We start from the raw sequence: 16775 nt of genomic DNA, 5'->3' as shown, positions 1-16775 counted from the left end.
TTTTAAAAAAAAAAAAAAAAAAAAAAATATTCTTCTCTTCAGTACTTAATATCAAGTAGGTGATTATTGATTAATAAGCTCTACTGATCTAAAAACAACAAAAATCCAGTTTTCTATAGTCGAAGTACAAGGAATATGGAAGCATAGCACAAGGGAAGGCATACCTATCGTTGTTATCAGTTTGTACACTGCCAAGCCTTTTGATTATTTCCATTCCCTTACAAACTCTTCCAAAGATGGAGTGCTTCCCTGGAAATAGAGAAGATGGATTGAAGAAATATCAGTATTTAACAGACTTCCACAGAGACATGTTACGATTAAATTTCAGGAGTTCATATAGATTCAATTGGAAACTCGTTGAAAAGCATCCAATGAACCCATCCGATTAGTGATGGATTCAAAAAGCTTAAATAGTAGTACAAAACCCAACACTTGAAACATTGAGGCAGTTCATAAAGTATTTAAAGTTGGCAGAACTCAAGTACTTCATTCTTCTGAACTCAAACGTTCCAAAATGTTCTTGCAACCCGTAACATAGATTCGTCATTTGCAAATATAAAGCATGTGTTACATCCAAAATCAACTAGAGTCATGAAATTAGTCGGGAGTAAATGCAAAAAAGAGACCCGTATCGTTTATTTTCTTTCTTACTCATTGAAGCAAGCCATTTTTACATCATTTCCTAGTGAAATGCATATTAATTGATTGACATAACTTTAAGAAGAGTACAAGAATAGCTAGAACTGTGCTTACCATCTAAGGATGGGCAAGGGGCAAGAGTGATGAAGAATTGGCTTCCATTTGTATTAGGACCAGCGTTTGCCATTGATAGAATACCAGCTCCAGTATGCTTCAACTCTGGCTTTATTTCATCCTCAAATTTCTTCCTGAAACACATCAACACGTCAAGAAAACCCAATTAGTAAATACCTTGAAATAAATACTCAAGGACCTCAGAATTCAACTCAAGTACTCAATCGTGTGAAGACAGCGAGAGAACCGCATGATAAAATGAAGAACACATACTTGCAACTAAAACTATTGATATACAATAAAAATAAAACGCATACCCATAAATAGATTCCCCACCCCGTCCAGTTCCTGTGGGATCTCCACCTTGCACTATAAAATCCTACACGAAATGACCAAACCCCATGGAGTAAAAGACTGCTTAAGCCTTCAAGAGATCAACCTGCAGCTAAACAACCACCACTAAAGGAGAGACAAACCTTAATAATCCGGTGAAATTTGACATTGTCATAATAACCTCGCCGAGAAAGCTCAATGAAGTTTCTACATGTCCTCGGTGCGTGTTTGAAGTAAAGCTATAATCCAGCATCAACAGCACAACATTTTATGAGCTTAATTTATTAATTCTCGGTTTTGCACCAAAGAAAAACTGAATTCCACAAACAAGCAACTAGAAAGAGTAAAACTCAATTCAAACTTAGCAGGACGAGAAGCTAAACGAAGAACTAAATAAATGAGAAGCGAAAGAGTACCTCGACGGTGAAAGAACCCATGGAAGTCTCCAGAGTAACCTCCGGCGGCCCTCCTTCAGCGCTTGCCCACATCGTCGCTTCACAGAAAAATCACAGAAACTTTTTCGCGGGGGAAGGAAGAAGTAAACACAACGGAGCCTATTGGGCCTCTAATGAACTAGGCCCAATAAAAACCCGACTCGTTTCATTACATAATATACAAAATAAAATATAATCAATTGATTTTATTAAACCATAAAATATTTTTAATTTGTAATGCAAATTGCGAGTTTTATTAATATTTCAATCTAAGCTTCAAAAAAAATTTGTATACCTTACTAATTGTGAAGGGCATTGGACCGTAAATGAGACCGATCAGACTTCCGGAGCCTCCAAATAATTCATCCCGCGTGCCGGAGATCTTCGATGGCGGCGTCTACGGCGCCATCAGGAGGGCCGTCGTGATCGGAAATGGCTTCCCCGGCGCGGAGAGCCAGTGCCTGGGTTTGGTTCGAGCTCTCGGCCTTTCAGGTCGGCACTCTCTTTACGTGAGTATATTGTTGTTTTTCTCAATCGTTTATATAAACTATGCCTTTCCCAAATCAATTTTTTGGTGGTCACCCACTTCCTTAATCAAGTTTGATCATAATAGACCAGTTAATTCAATTAACTTCAGAGTTATGTGCACTCTCGATGTGTGTTTTATTTATTCGTGTCACGAATGCATATGAACAGTTGGGTTTGATTTTGCGTGCAAGCTTTATAACTCAGCTTATTTGAAGGATTCATCGGCTGTAATTCGTCTATGTTTGCTGTGCAGCGGGTTATGAGGCCAAGGGGAGGGATCAATAGGTGGCTTCATTGGCTCCCAGTTTCTGTCCACAAGAAATTGGACATTTTTATCAGGCAAATTTTTGGAATGCCTTTGCTGACCAAGAAAAGTGGTAATGCTTGCTAATTCTTCACAATTCACTAGTAAATTATGTCGAGATTTGGTTATGAAGTGAACTGCTTATAAAAACGATTCTTCGAAAGTGAAGCTGATATAGGGGTTAGTATCATAGCCTTCCTTGTTGTATGCTAGTGATTTTGGTGTTTGAAAATTGTGCCTATTTTCTCACTGCGGTTGTCATATTTCCTAAAAGACAAATAAAAATTATCATAACATACCATAGTAGTCAAAACAAGAAATGGTACCACTGGCTTTGAAGGACACGGTGGGAAGAAAGCAGCTCTAGCCTCTGTCTGGCCGATCATTCCTCTAGCATTTGAATAAAAACTCTCTAAAACGTCAAGAATCTAAGAGTACATTTGAATTCATAGCCAAACTCTAAAAAACAAGTTTTTAAAAACCATTTTCTTTGTAGTTTTCAAAACATGGTCTTGGATTTTGAAAACACTCATAACAAAACAAACAAACTCATAGATAGAAATGGCGTTTGTAAGCTTAATTTTTAAAAACTAAATGATTATCAAACACGGCCGGAGTAACTATTCTGTCAATTTGTAAGTCATCGACTGAATGAGTAAAATAGGGGTTCAGAGGCTGATGTAAACTATATATGAATAAATTTTCCTAACTACAAGAAAATATAGCAATTGTTTGGACTTGATCCTTTAGTTATCCTACGTCGGACTCTAGAAGGTATTCCTGATGGAATTGGTATTTGCAGGCTTATCACACGTTTTAGAAGCTGATGCAAAGCAAATTGCAAAAGTGGCACGTGAAACATTTGATAAGTACGTTCATACATTCTTTCTAATGGCATGTTAGAAAAATGGGGTTACATACAATCCATTTCAATGGTCTCTAGAGGTTCTGAACCCTTTGCCTGTTGGTAAATTCAATGTCTGGACCGACATTTCCAACTCTTGAGGTTATGAGTACTGTTCCTCAAATAAAAATCTGAATCCTTGATCATATATTTAGTTTGACAACTTTGGGATATACTCCCAGTAGAGTGGTTTTACTAAATTAAATGTTGTTGATTAGCTCCAAAGGCTAAGAAGAGAGAGAGTTAATATTGTAATTGTTTGCTGTAATCTGTATATTTTGTGTCTGGTGGTGGCTTTTCTTAATTTTTTTTAGATGAAACTACTAAAATTACAGCTAATTCCTGATCAGATGCAGGGCTGTCCTCTAATTACTTCACTTCATGTGCTACTATATCATTGTTAGGGATGGCCCATTGCTTGTAATCGCATCTGGCAGAGATACCATTTCAGTTGCTAGCTCGATTAAAAGGTTTGCTCCAGAAAATGTTTTTGTTGTCCAGGTGAAGCCCCTTTCTCTGTATAATTGTTGAGATTGTCAGGTCTGAACTTATTTTTGTCTATCTGGAGTCTTAATCTTTATGCCTTTTACCATTAATCAGGTGCTTAAAATCTTTATGTGTTGCTTCAGATTCAACATCCGAGGTCCCGGTTAGATAGATTTGATTTGGTAATTGCTCCTCGTCACGATTATTACTCGTTGACTCCTCAAGCACAACAACAGATTCCTTGGTTGCTTCGCCGGTGGATTACGCCTTGTGAACCTCCTGGAAAAAATGTGGTAAGTCTTAGTTCCGCATATATGCTTGATGCCATAGCACACTGAAAAACAATGACAATTATTGATTGTTGCATTTGTTCATCATTTGGAACCTTGATCCACAGGTTCTTACGGTTGGAGCTCTTCATCAGGCTGATTTTGCTGCACTTAGGTGTGCAGCTTCTACATGGCATGATGAATTGGCTTATCTTCCAAAACCACTGCTCGTTGTTAATATTGGAGGCCCATCAAGTAATTTTTTTACTTCTCGTTTTAGAAAAATATGATAATGGTTGTTGACCAAGATCATGTGCAAATCTTTCTTGGAATCACTTCAAATTGTGTGATTTTTTTCCCTTTTCAAATCTAAACTGTTATTGTATTGATATTATTATCACCCACTCTTCTTTTGATAGATTAACCCTACCTTGCATCTATATGATCTATACAGGCAATTGTCGCTATGGTGTCGATCTTGCAAAGCAGTTAGCTACTATGCTGCAAAACGTTCTTTGGAGCTGTGGAAGTGTTAGGATCTCATTTTCACGTCGAACTCCAGAGAAGGTGTCCATCGATACCCGATCACTTGATTTATATTTTATTTTATGTAACGATCTAAGCCCACCGCTAGCACATATTGTTCTCTTTGGGCTTTCCCTCAAGGTTTTTAAAACGCTTCTACTAGGGAGAGGTTTTCACACCCTTATAATGAATGTTTTGTTCTCCTCCCCAATTGAGGTGGGATCTCATAATCCACCCCTTTTCGGAGCCCATCGTCCTCCCTGGCACATCGCCCGGTGTCTAGCTTTCTGATACCATTTGTAACAGCCCAAACCCACCGCTAGCAGATATTATCCTCGTTGGGCTTTCCCTCAAAGTCTTTACAACGCGTCTACTAGGGAGAGGTTTTCACGCCCTTATAAATAATGTTTCGTTCTCCTCCCCAACCGACGTGGGATTTCACATTTTATTTATTTGTTTTTGGATTCGATGATCATATTTCCTGGTATGACGTCAGATATCCAAACTCTTGGTGGAAGAATTCAGCACCCATCCTAAAGTCTTCATTTGGGATGGTGAAGGTACCTCAGTTGCCTTGTTTTTCTAAAACATATATGATAATTACTATGTATTATAGAACCTTGTCTAAGATATTTGTTCATATTATGTTACATAGGACCAAATCCGCATCTCGGGCATCTAGCGTGGGCTGACGCTTTTGTAATAACAGCAGACTCAGTTAGTATGTTGAGTGAGGCTTGCAGTACTGGGTATGTTTAAAGTACGAATTGCACACTTGTAACTAATATGGTAGAACACCATTCACGTTGTTCATCTGTTTATCTGACATGTCTGTAATCTCGGAAGGAAACCCGTCTACGTGATTGGAGCTGACCGATGCACGTGGAAGTTTGCCGACTTCCAGAAGTCCCTCGCCGAACAAGGAGTGGTCAGGCCGTTCACCGGTAAAGAAGTTGTAAGTCCAGTTATCTTCCTTATGTTTTCAGGATTCATGCAGTAAACTAAAGCACTGTCTGTAACTAAATTTGACAATCCTATGGTTTCCTTTTGATCATTATTACTTAGACATTGCAGATCAAACCTTTCCTGATAGATTGATCTCTTGATTCACAGATATCGGAAAGTTGGAGCTACTCTCCCCTCAACGACACTGCAGACGCTGCAAATCGGGTAAATTCGGCACTCGCTGCACACGGGTGGAGAATTAATACAATGACTAAAGCAACTTAGGACCTAGCCTAACAGTAGTTTTCCATATACCTGCCTGGAATTTTTCCCATCTCTAGGCCGTTTTTTATACATTCGTTCATTTGATAGGTGACCCATTCTTTCGGGTTCTCGTGTCGAGTAAGAGTAACATTTCTCGCTTCTGTTCGACTTTTCTCCAGAGCATCTGAACAAACACAGCTACAAATTTGTTTACAGGATAATCTAGCATTGTAATGTCCTTGACCTGTGGTTACTGAAACTTTATATTGAATGGGTTATTGTTCTTAGCTGTCCATTCCAATAAGCAGTTTTTTATATTTATATTGAAACTTTATATTTAATATTTGAACTTTTTTTTGGTATTAAAATATGGTTAGTTTATATTTATTTTTATTTTTTAAAAGCTAAAATCGTTAAATTTAATAATATTTTATATTTTAAAAATAACCACTCCTAATTTAGCCTTATAATTTAACAAAAAATTTTACAAACTCTTTTATTTCGTCTCATTACCAAGGCCGATTCCGTGTTGGGGTTCCAATGGGCTCGGCCCAGAATGTGGCAGAATGGGCTGTCCACGTCGCTACTCCAGTCAGTCAAGCCTCCGGCGGCCGTTCTTTAACCCCCGCGCTCTCGACACGAAGATGAACGCTTAGTGTCACTTTGATACTACTACCATGTCGGCGACCATAAAAGCGACGGCAATATCCTTCAATCGTCGTGTTCTTCCCCCTATATTTCCTCCGCCGTCTCGTCTCGTCTCTTTTAGAGGCATAGCTTCGAAGCTTTTTGTTGGTGGTAAGCCAAACGTTCCTCCTCTCTATTCTTCTGTTCATTTTCCGATTCATCGTGTCCATCTAACGTTGCAGTCTGCGTTTCAGAACTGAAATCACATTTTTTGCCGCGAATTTTATTTTTATGCTCATTCACCGTTCCTCTGTTTCTGTGAATTGTGCTAACTTTGTATGATTGAACTAAGCTCTCTGTGATGTTCATACGTTTAGTTTTATGAAATGTGAACTTTGTTTTAATGTTACAAGTGAAAATTTGACTGTCTGAATGTGAGCTCGTGCTAATTTACTTCTGGAAACCGCGATCGTGGAAAACTTTGGCCTCTGGGGAGAACTTGTTGTATTGATATTAATTTTAAAATTTGATATCTGTTCTATATATTGTAAAGGATAAACATCGAATGATTTGCATACTTTCTCTTAATGTTGATGTTAAAGATCAAAATGCTGGTTAGATATGAAACGAATATACAGAATTTGTAAAATGTTTCATCCTTGATCTTAGCCTACATTTACTTATGGAGAGACAAAAAATAGCAGAACTTATACATCAGATTTCATTAGTTGAATTAGGAGTCATGATGTCCGCGAGCACCGAGCCAACTTTTGGGAGGTCTTCCTCTTCACCATTCAACATGTTTCTTTTTGGTACTATCCATTGCCCAAAATGGTTAAGTTCCTAAGCCCCAGGTCTATAACATAATGTAATATGAACCTCCCAGGTAGCTTCATCATCCACTAAGAGTGCAGTGTGGCATGTCTTTAATGCTTTTACTTGAATATTTACTTCCAAACCATCTTTATCACTTTCTGTTGGATTTATCTTTAGCAATTATACCAAACAGATTAGTCACTTGCTGTAATCCATGCAGCATCCACGATCATTTTAAAGCTATCGACCCTAACCTCGGAGAAATTGAATATGGAGAGTTTTCGTCGTGTCTAATGCCTTCTCATGGAATACTTTCCAGGTTGTTCAAAATGTATTTCCTGTCAAAATAAAACATTCTTTTGTCACAAAAATTTCCCCACTAATGATACCTCTCTTGTGTTTGCTACAACTTCCTCAGAAACTATCATAGCTTGTTTCCATCTTCCATGAGCTTGAACTCCCTAAATCTTTTTGCTATTGTATTGGAAGACCTATTTTGGTTGCCATTGCTCGTTGTAGTACTTGATCACCAAATCCGGCCATAAATCACCTGAAATAGCTAAAAATGTAGAAGCTCTCTTGAACTCTCGTAAAAAGAAAGCCTATAGAGACCAAGAGTGCATATGCAGCTTTAGCTTTACAAATCTAGGATGTCCAAGGTTCTTAAGCTTAACCATGATTGTGGTTAAACGTTAGCGTGTTCTTGTTCTGGCAAACTGCCACATCAACTTGTTCTGTGATGGGATTAGTGGATTTTGTGGACATGACCCAATATTAATCCCTCTTTTATTGTTAACCTTTGATCTCAAGTTTCTTTCATTTCTAGAAGATTCTTTCATACATCACAAATAAAAAATAAGAAAATCCAAGGGGAGGGTCAACGAACAAGCTTAACTTTCGCTGAAAAGTCAGAACCTCTCCGACTCTGCTTTAGTCATTAATCAGCTGGTGAAGCTAGCCAACCAATGACCCGACTCACTCAGAGAATGGACAAGAAGTATAAAATCCCTGTAAATTGTTTTATTTTTTGGCAGAAATCGAACCAGCGCTAGCGGATCAAGTCACGAAGCACCACATTGATTAATAGATTTGTTTACTGTTCTTGTGAAAAGGAATATAATCATTTGTATATGATAATGCTCTTGAGATTTTTGCTTTTGAATATTTTATCAGTCTATGCATATTATAATTCCTTATTCCATATTGAAATCCTTGTTCTGGAGTATTTTGCTACAGTACTCCCATTCTACACCACGGGCAAAGGACTATCGGAAGCCTTTTCTCGAGACGGTCAGGTTGTGGAAGAAGGCTTCCATCCAGATACTTTAGCTTTCATGTCTTACAATGGCAATTTAGTTTCAAAAAACAATTCTCTCTACTCCAGCCAAAGTTTTGATGGACAGAGCCTCTGTTAAGTCAAAGGGATTTGGATTTGTCACCTTTGCATCTGAAGACGAAGCGCATATTGTACTGACAAAGATGAACGGAAGGTCTGCACTTTCCTCCATCATTACTTTTACATCTTAGAAATGCTAAGTCTAATGTTATTTGTTGCAGCCTTTGAACGGAAGGCTTATTTCTGGGGACTATGTGAAACTGCCTTCCAATTGGCAGAAATCTTATAGCGAGAGGACCTCCTAAAGGAGAAAACTGATAAGTGATTGTTCCGTCATTTATCAGAAAGGAATTAGCTGAACAGGGAGGGAACCCACGTAGTAGCTGTGCATGGAAAGTGTGATTCAGACATGTTCTCTCAGCAATTTGCTTCATGCTAGAGATGTGCTAAAAAGCTTCAGGAAAAAGAGGTCAGCTTGTAGGAATTTTTAAACTTTGTAGAAATTAGATTAACCGACTTTTTTTCTTTAAAAGTTTTAAATTTTTCTTCCCATTTGCTAAGTATCTTATTAACTATAGTTAAACTGACATACAGACATTTATGCATTTTCTTAGTTTGCAGATTGCCATATTGTGGTAGTAATCTTTCTTTTTGCATCCATTAGTCTCTAAGGTTTAAAATAAGTTTTAAGTCTCATTAATGTGACTTCACATGAGGGACGGATGAAAAATTTTTCTTTGTTTACACTCTTTGAAGGGAAAAGAGAGTCATTAGGAAGGCGAGCGAATGGCATCACATGCACGCAATTGTCGCAAGAGAGAGCCTTGGGTGTTAGGGAGCAAATTTTAATTATCATCAAGAATACAAATGATCTTTTTATTTATTATCTATCAAATCAGCATTTTTTGAAATGACGTTACTATATTATTTTTTTTATAAAGAGAATAGTGTTGTAGTCGTAGTTTTATAATATATTTGTAGTTTTATAAGGTTGCTCATAATATAGTTTTTTTTTTTTTTTTTCATAAAGATAATACTAATAGTGTGAATGAATAGTCTTGTAGTTATTTAATTTTATTTAGTTTTAATTTATGATTTAAATAATAAGACAAAGAAGGAAAGTAGCAAACCCAAGAAACCCAAAAGCCAAACACACCATATCTAACGTCCCTTCTCTCCTCAACGTCCTTTCTTTCCTCTCCCTTTTCTTCGCCATAAACTCCTCCAACTTTTTCCTTCCCCTTCTGCCCGTTTTACCCTCCAACGCCCTCTCCAAAATTACTAAACTATCCTTCCCATTCAAATATGTTCCGTCCAGATCCTCCACCTGCAAATTCACTTCCCTCACCTGTAAATTCCCTCCTTCCCATCCTCCGCACGTCACTGCAATCCCGCACTGCACGCATTCCATCGCCGTTCCTCTTTCACCGTCGAGCACGGCTGCGAATCTTACGTGCACCTCCCCGCTCAACCAGTGTCGCTGCACGCTGACCGGCCGGTAGCTCGACAGATTCATCGCTCGCCGTCCGGCTGTGTCGATCATGATCCAGCTCAGAGTCAGATCCTCCGTAAGCTCCCAACATGTATTTCCGTCGCCGATTGGAAATTTAATCGGCGTTTGAACTACGTCCTTAGGATCAAGCATATCGATTCGAAACGGCGTGCATCGGAACCATCCGGAGAGGGTCTCTGTCTCGACGACTTTGCTGAAAACCATCTCTCCCCGGTAGTAGATGTCGACGGCGGAGATCAATTCCGGCGTAAAGTGGTGGCGTCGGCGGCTGCGGCGGCTGTAGGTTGCCGAGGACGGAGAAGAAGAGGTTGAAGTTTCGGAGTGATAAGAAAGACGAGGGAAGGAATCAGAGAAGAAGGACCTAGGACCGTTGGGAAATTCTGAAATCAGAGCGTGGAGGCGCTGTGTCGCCGTCGACGGCCACGTGGAGCGGCAAAGTTCCGCCCAGAGGTTTGTGTCGGCAGTGAGGCAGTGAAGTTGCGACGAAGTTGAGGCGACCGCGGCAAGTGCTGGTCCATCGAGACGCGTCAAGATGTGAGTTCGGAGAACATCTGGATGGATATCGGTAACAGACGTAGTAGCGGCGTCACCGTCACCGGAGGAGAACGCCGACGACGCCAACGGGGAAGAGGTCCGATATAGCTCCGGGCCTGAAATCCCAATGGTACAAAATGACATTTTCTAGAAAATTTTGGGTTTTGATCCCTTTGAAGAGGGAAAGTAAGCTATTTATATTCAAACAGCACGCAACAAAAGAAATTTCCAAACAAAAATAATAATTGTAATTTGATTCATTTTTTTCGGTATTTTTAACGAAAATAAATAAATATATTGTCCATATCACTACGTGGCATATATCCGTCAATATTTCTTTGTATTTAATACAGTTAGGGTGTGGGTCTACGTCAACTTAAACCGTTGATATATCAATTTTTACAAAAATAACCATAGAAATATTGTCAAAAATAATAAATAAGTTTTTTCAAAATTATAAATGTAAAAATTCATATAAAAATATTTAAATTAGCAAACATCCATTTCTCTTTTTAAATAAATTTTTTTTTTTATTATTAATATTATGTCCTTTTATGCTTGGTCATTTTTTCTATTGTGTAATAGAGGTATCAATTCCCTTCGACCCACAAATATAAATATATATATATATATATATATATATATATATATATATAAAAGAATTGATTAAAACATTAATATAAAATTTAAACTCGGAACCCAATTTCAAAAATAGATATAGTTGTAAAATTTTTGGAAAGAAAGTCGGACTCAGAACTCAAAACATAGAAAAAAAATAACAATAAAATTATGGTAAGTCAATACTTTAAAATTAAATTAAATTTGATAAACTTTTAAATTCTTGTAATTATATTTTATACAACACGTGGGATATAAATATTTAAATTTCTGTTAATAAATACTAATTAATTTATAACCAAATGTAAATGTATGCTTTAAAATACATTAGAGATATTATATTTAAAACAAACGTGCTTATAGTATTATTTAAAAGATAGAAAACTGATAATATTGTATTGATATCGGTAAATATTAATTTTATGGTATTTAGAAACTTTTAATTATTTTTTATTAGTGTCACGTTGGCGAAATAAGATCTCTCGAAATGTGTGCCAAAAGATAATGTTTCCCAAAATATATATTTACACATTTTTCTATTGTTTTTCTCTTTCTAATGATTGGAAAAATTAAAGATAATTTGTAATGTAAAATGTTTTTTTTTTTTAAATCAACAAAATTATAAAATTGCCTTCATTGCATTTATTTAATTTATTAATTGAAAAAACATGGCAATTAAAATAATAATCTGAAAAAAAACGAGAAAGTGTCAAATTGAAAATAATAATTTTATTTTTTATTCAACTATTATATATATATATATAAATATAATAAGACTATCAAATTATGTAGAATTTAAAAATATTTAATAAATTTTAACATACAGACTTATTGTTACACATTACCAAAATTTAACTATAAATTTCAATTTTAATTTATTATAAATGCATATATATAAAAAATTATAATTCATAAATTATATTTTTTTTTTAACACAAAATATCCATATTTGAATTAAATTATGAATCTTTCAGGTAAAAATAATAATTGAATACTAATAAAATGTGTAATTTCACTTTTATCATTTTAAAATTTTAAATAGAATATACCAAAACTGTTATTTTAACGAGTGAGGGAGCAATTAGATCCTCGCTTGTTGTTATTATTATTATTATTATTATTATTATTATTATATTTTGTTATTGGCTAAATAAACTTCCAAAATTGAAATAAATAAGAACATATATTAAACAATAAATTTAAAAATGAGTAATATTGCATAGATATGGTAAAGTAGTTTTAATATTTTATTGGAATTTTATATTATTGGTTCTCTAATTATTATTTAGCAAGTTGATTATAATATATATATCTTGGAATACGACTAATCTTCCATTAAAGATTTTTGGGTTTCAATCTCGACGCCCACAAATGATTCTTTCATTAAATTAATTAATTAAAATATTTTTTAAAAAGAGAGAAAAAAAAAAATAAAGTCTTTTAGACTTAATTAAATACTAAGTCAATTAACCATGGTGGATTTTCGACCCACCTTCCTAATACCTAGAGATTATCTTAAAATAATTATATAATAAATTAAGATATAGCTTGTAGACCATTAAAAAAAATTAAAAAAAGTTGTTGAGGCCATTTTAATATCAATTATAATCCTAAAATTAATGATTTGGTCAATCAATTCATTTCATAAAGTTTGTAAAACAATGTTGCACCGATCGCCATTAATACATTTGGCTATGCTACAATAAATAGATTCACTAGGCACACCCATATTATGAACGTGCAATTGAGGTCACCTCGCGCTAGTTGGTTCTGGTTGAGGTGAACCTTTGAGTTTTTTTTAGCTCTTGGTTTGACTTACTGTAATAGCTCATGTCCACTGCTATCAAATATTGTCTTGTTTAGTTTTTTTTTTTTGGACTTTCCTTCACGTTTTTAAAACTCATTTTACTGGACAGAAGTTTTCACACCCCTGTAAAAAATACTTTGTTTCTCTCTCCAACTGATGTGAGATCTAACCGGAGACAGACACCAACGATGTACTAGCAAGAATGTTGAGCCTTGAAGGGGGTAAACATAGGGCGGTGTGTCAGGGAGGATGCTAGGCCATGTAAATTGTGAGATCTCACATTGATTGGAGAGTGGAACGAAGCATTGTTTATAAGAGTGTGGAAACCTCTCCCTAGTAGACGCGTTTTAAAAACTTTGAGGGAAAGCTCGAAAGGAAAAAACCCAATTAGAACAATATCTACTAGCGGTAAGATTGAGTTGTTACACTCATCTTAAGGACTCTTTGAGCTTCGAATTGGGTTCGGTAGGGCTCGATGTTGATCGAATCCTAGTGTTCAACTTTAAATGATTTTATTTTAATAATAACTAGGATTAAAGAAATTTATTTTTATTTTTATCTTCCTTAATATATATATATATATATATATATATATATATATGAAATAGCTTAAGAAATGGGGAATTGTATTTTTGTCCTTCCTTCGTCGCTCCACCGGTACAACCTTCACATTTTAATAATTTATTTATGCATTCAGTTGACATTTATGTTAATTTAATTGATATTGTTTATGCATTCACCAACATTTATCATTATTATCAAAATTATTTTATTAAAAATATTTAAAATGAGGAGATAATTAATTTTCAACTTTCCACCTACCTTTAATAAAATTTAATAAGTAAATAAATAAATACCATTATTTTATAAGTATCTAAAATTTTTAAATAATTTTTTGCCATAATTTTCATCATATTCTTACCTAAATTCCACACACCAATTTTATTTTTATTTTTAAATTTTCAAAGCTTTGCTTATCTATTTAAAAAACGACCCCAATCCTTTCATTCACTAATTAATTATATTATTTGATAATATGGAAATTAAGAAAAGAAATAAAAAATAATATTTGTTTAATTTATTAATACGTCAAGAGAAGCTTGATGTGGATGACCGGTGTTGATTACTTCCTACAAAGGAATAATAAATACACCACGTGTCAATTATCTTTCATAGTATATTTTATCACCTTGTCTTAAATTAATATCGTTTTTTTTTCTATACTATTAAATTAATGTTCGGTTATTATTTTTTTAATTACTCAAATTTACTCGATTTAATTTCAATAAATATTATTTTTAAATTTTTACTGAAATAAAATAATATTCAAAATTGCTAATAGAGGACCACGTCAATTTAATATTAAAGTTGTTATTTGATGAATATTATTAAAGCAGTTAGTTAATATTGTGTAAGCCAATGACATGTCTTGTCGTTGTTTTCCTTAAAGTTAAAGCGCTCTCACTATTTTCATTTCACGTCATTTCAAATAAATTTATTTATTTTCATAAACGTCATTTAGAGAATTAAATTACTAAAATACCCCCCAAAGTTTATTCTTATATCTTTTTTAGCCCGGGTGTCTTTGGTCCTCTCGTTATGCAACCAAAGTCACATAATCAATTAAATAATTAATATAATTTTTTTTAGAGCTAAAATAATTAAGAAAAAAATAATTCTAATTTTTTTCGGGGATAGATAAAATAAAATAAATATAAATATTAAAAATTGGTTTCCTTCGCCCCAACAACATCATAAAAAAGAATTAAATTTTTTAAATAATTCCATTGACCGATTCCTTTCCGACCATTGAAAGATTTTCTAGATCTTAATTTCTGAAAAAAAAATTATTATTATACAAATTACGTCCTAATTAACATATTAAATTAAAGGATTCAAACTGATTTTAATAATCAATTCAAACTTTTCGAAGGAATGAAAAAGGTTTTGAAAATATATATGGAATCTTTCAAACTACGCTTACATTATTTATGGAATTATTTGATTTATGGTTTAAATAAATACGTATTTATATTTGATTTATGATTTTTAATTGAATGAGTTTAATAATTGTGGATTTAATTTAGAGTAAAAATTAAATAAATATTTTATGTTTATATTTTATTTATGAGTAATTAACTTAATTTAAATAATGCAAATAGTATACGACGTCAAGTTATAGTATACTACATTGACTACGAATGTCGTATTCATGGTTTCTGGTTTAATTAAGTAGCATAATTACTAACATCCATATCGTAGACTAAAATCATTGAGAAATAATTGATGTGTTGTCTAGACTATGAAATCATCGATAGAAAAAACAGTTTGATCAATTAATAGACCATGCAACCCATCATATATCACGAGATTCAAAGCTATTAATCTACTTTTTCAACTTCAATTAATTCTATTGTCGTATTAAAAAATTGACGTTTGACCTAAATTTTATAAAAACGGACATTAACAAAACCCTTTTCTCAAATTATACAAGTGAATTCTCAATATACCGTTGAGACATTAGGGGCAGTGTTTCAACCATATTGAATGACAAGATTTGATGTTTTTATAGTTTTCAAACATGGTTCTTACAAATCTTGAGGCTCCACTGATTGAGATAAAACACATCGTTGAGCTTCAAATAGGTTCGAGAAAATAATATCATATTTCTATTATGACATAACACTGTTAGCAACAATTAATTTCAATTTTTATTTATACAATAATTTCACTCAAATTGCTTAAATTCCTTAAAATAATCAAATAAATCCTTAAAAATATAGAAATAAATTTACGAGCAATCAATTGTCACTGTTAGTTTAATTAACAAATTAATTAGTTAAGTTTGATTAAGAAGCAATAATTACCTATCAAATCATCATAGACTATTTAATTGTACTATTTAAGGATTTATCAAATCAATGAAACATAATTTACTTATTTATTATTAAAATTAAACATTGACTGAATAAAGAAAAGGCCAAAACATTGCCGAATTAATATTATTATATTTTGAGTCAATATTGCACCAACTGAAAAGCCTACCAAATAAATAATCTATAAATATTATATGATTTTTATTATACTTTAAACCATATAACTATATGAATATTGTGATATTCATACTTAAAAATTACAAAAATACATTCGGTAATATATTTAAATTATTAGACGTTAAAGTTCATAAATTAAATTATTATAAAATTAAAAATCGTCATTAATGAATTAATATATATATATATAATTACTGGAATCTAGGGTCCCTCCGGACGCCATTGAAGACTAAAGTAAAACATAATATTTAAAAGTGAATTAATGCTTTGCAGAATGATCTTTGACTTTATGAGTTTTTTTTAGTACTCACAGTCATGATTTCGTGATCCTTGAGGTTCTTGTCGCTGTTTTTTGTTTCAACAGATTGGGTCCTTACTTTTCGGAATACGGAAAGCGTGAATCACGTGTTTATTTTTATTTGTTAGCGGGGCTTCTGCTAAATTGAATATGCACTGCGTGGGTCGTGGGTCGTGTACTGTGGGCTTACATTGAAATTGGGCTTCTCATGGGTCGTGTAGTGTGGGCTTACATAGAAATTGGGCTTGACTAAAAATATTGGGCTTAGGTGGGTATCGGACATGGGCTTGGAAATCGAAATTAGGCCCTATAAATTCAAATATTGGTTCGATACCCTTAGCAGTTTCCATCCGGTTTTTTTCTTTTTCTAATTTTTTTAAAGTTTTAAGTATATTTTTAGTCTTTTTTTTTTTTTTTTTTTTTTTTTA

At 33.8% G+C, this 16775-nt stretch overlaps 3 protein-coding genes and 1 long non-coding RNA gene across 8 annotated transcripts in view; 2 read left to right on the top strand and 2 right to left on the bottom strand.

Moving 5' to 3' along the window:
• The window catches only part of LOC111441411 (peptidyl-prolyl cis-trans isomerase CYP18-2), a 4135-nt gene extending 2522 nt beyond the window's left edge, over positions 1-1613 (bottom strand). Inside the window, exons 1-5 of the mRNA XM_023078389.1 lie at positions 1503-1613; positions 1230-1325; positions 1071-1132; positions 754-887; positions 165-249 (exon numbers count right to left, since the gene is read on the bottom strand). Coding sequence (XP_022934157.1) covers positions 165-249; positions 754-887; positions 1071-1132; positions 1230-1325; positions 1503-1574 — 449 coding nt within the window. The 5' untranslated portion in view covers positions 1575-1613. The remainder of the gene's footprint in view (positions 1-164; positions 250-753; positions 888-1070; positions 1133-1229; positions 1326-1502) is intronic.
• Positions 1614-1768: 155 nt separating this feature from the next.
• On the top strand, positions 1769-6032 carry LOC111442295 (mitochondrial fission protein ELM1-like). 4 transcript variants are annotated; one of them, XM_023079639.1, is made up of 11 exons: positions 1769-2029; positions 2302-2425; positions 3155-3221; positions 3661-3757; positions 3886-4035; positions 4140-4266; positions 4466-4578; positions 5033-5096; positions 5192-5285; positions 5383-5480; positions 5650-5744. In XM_023079639.1, the coding sequence occupies exons 1-11, from the start codon at positions 1847-1849 to the stop codon at positions 5742-5744; spliced, it is 1212 nt and encodes a 403-aa protein (XP_022935407.1). In that variant the 5' UTR covers positions 1769-1846. The 4 variants fall into 4 exon arrangements, 3 of the variants coding, with proteins under 3 accessions (XP_022935407.1, XP_022935405.1, XP_022935406.1); XR_002710281.1 differs by having other exon boundaries at positions 1772-2029; positions 5192-5253; positions 5383-5491; positions 5650-6032; XM_023079637.1 differs by having other exon boundaries at positions 1776-2029; positions 5383-5491; positions 5650-6032.
• A 291-nt stretch (positions 6033-6323) lies between these two features.
• On the top strand, positions 6324-9478 carry LOC111442297. Of its 2 annotated transcripts, XR_002710283.1 has the most exons (4): positions 6324-6543; positions 8425-8678; positions 8746-8993; positions 9281-9478. It is a non-coding gene; the product is annotated as an uncharacterized LOC111442297 (long non-coding RNA). The 2 variants fall into 2 exon arrangements; XR_002710282.1 differs by lacking the exon at positions 9281-9478 and having other exon boundaries at positions 8746-9165.
• Positions 9479-9551: 73 nt separating this feature from the next.
• On the bottom strand, positions 9552-10821 carry LOC111442296 (probable F-box protein At2g36090). Its single transcript, XM_023079640.1, has one exon. The coding sequence runs from the start codon at positions 10713-10715 to the stop codon at positions 9621-9623; it is 1095 nt and encodes a 364-aa protein (XP_022935408.1). The 5' UTR covers positions 10716-10821; the 3' UTR covers positions 9552-9620.
• Between the last annotated feature and the right edge of the window lie 5954 nt (positions 10822-16775).

Source organism: Cucurbita moschata, unplaced genomic scaffold (genome assembly GCF_002738365.1).
Source record: "Cucurbita moschata cultivar Rifu unplaced genomic scaffold, Cmos_1.0 Cmo_Scf00004, whole genome shotgun sequence".
NCBI lineage: Eukaryota > Viridiplantae > Streptophyta > Magnoliopsida > Cucurbitales > Cucurbitaceae > Cucurbita > Cucurbita moschata.
This window is presented reverse-complemented; position numbering and strand designations above follow the sequence as displayed.

Excerpts from the sequence above, each read along its gene's own strand:
- LOC111442295 (XM_023079637.1), top strand. The coding sequence starts at position 1,847 with ATGAGACCGATCAGACTTCCGGAGCCTCCAAATAATTCATCCCGCGTG. Across the intron at positions 2,426-3,154 it reads TTTGCTGACCAAGAAAAGTG|GCTTATCACACGTTTTAGAA; the intron begins GTAATGCTTGCT and ends TGGTATTTGCAG. Across the intron at positions 4,036-4,139 it reads AACCTCCTGGAAAAAATGTG|GTTCTTACGGTTGGAGCTCT; the intron begins GTAAGTCTTAGT and ends CTTGATCCACAG.
- LOC111442296 (XM_023079640.1), bottom strand. The coding sequence starts at position 10,715 with ATGTCATTTTGTACCATTGGGATTTCAGGCCCGGAGCTATATCGGACC.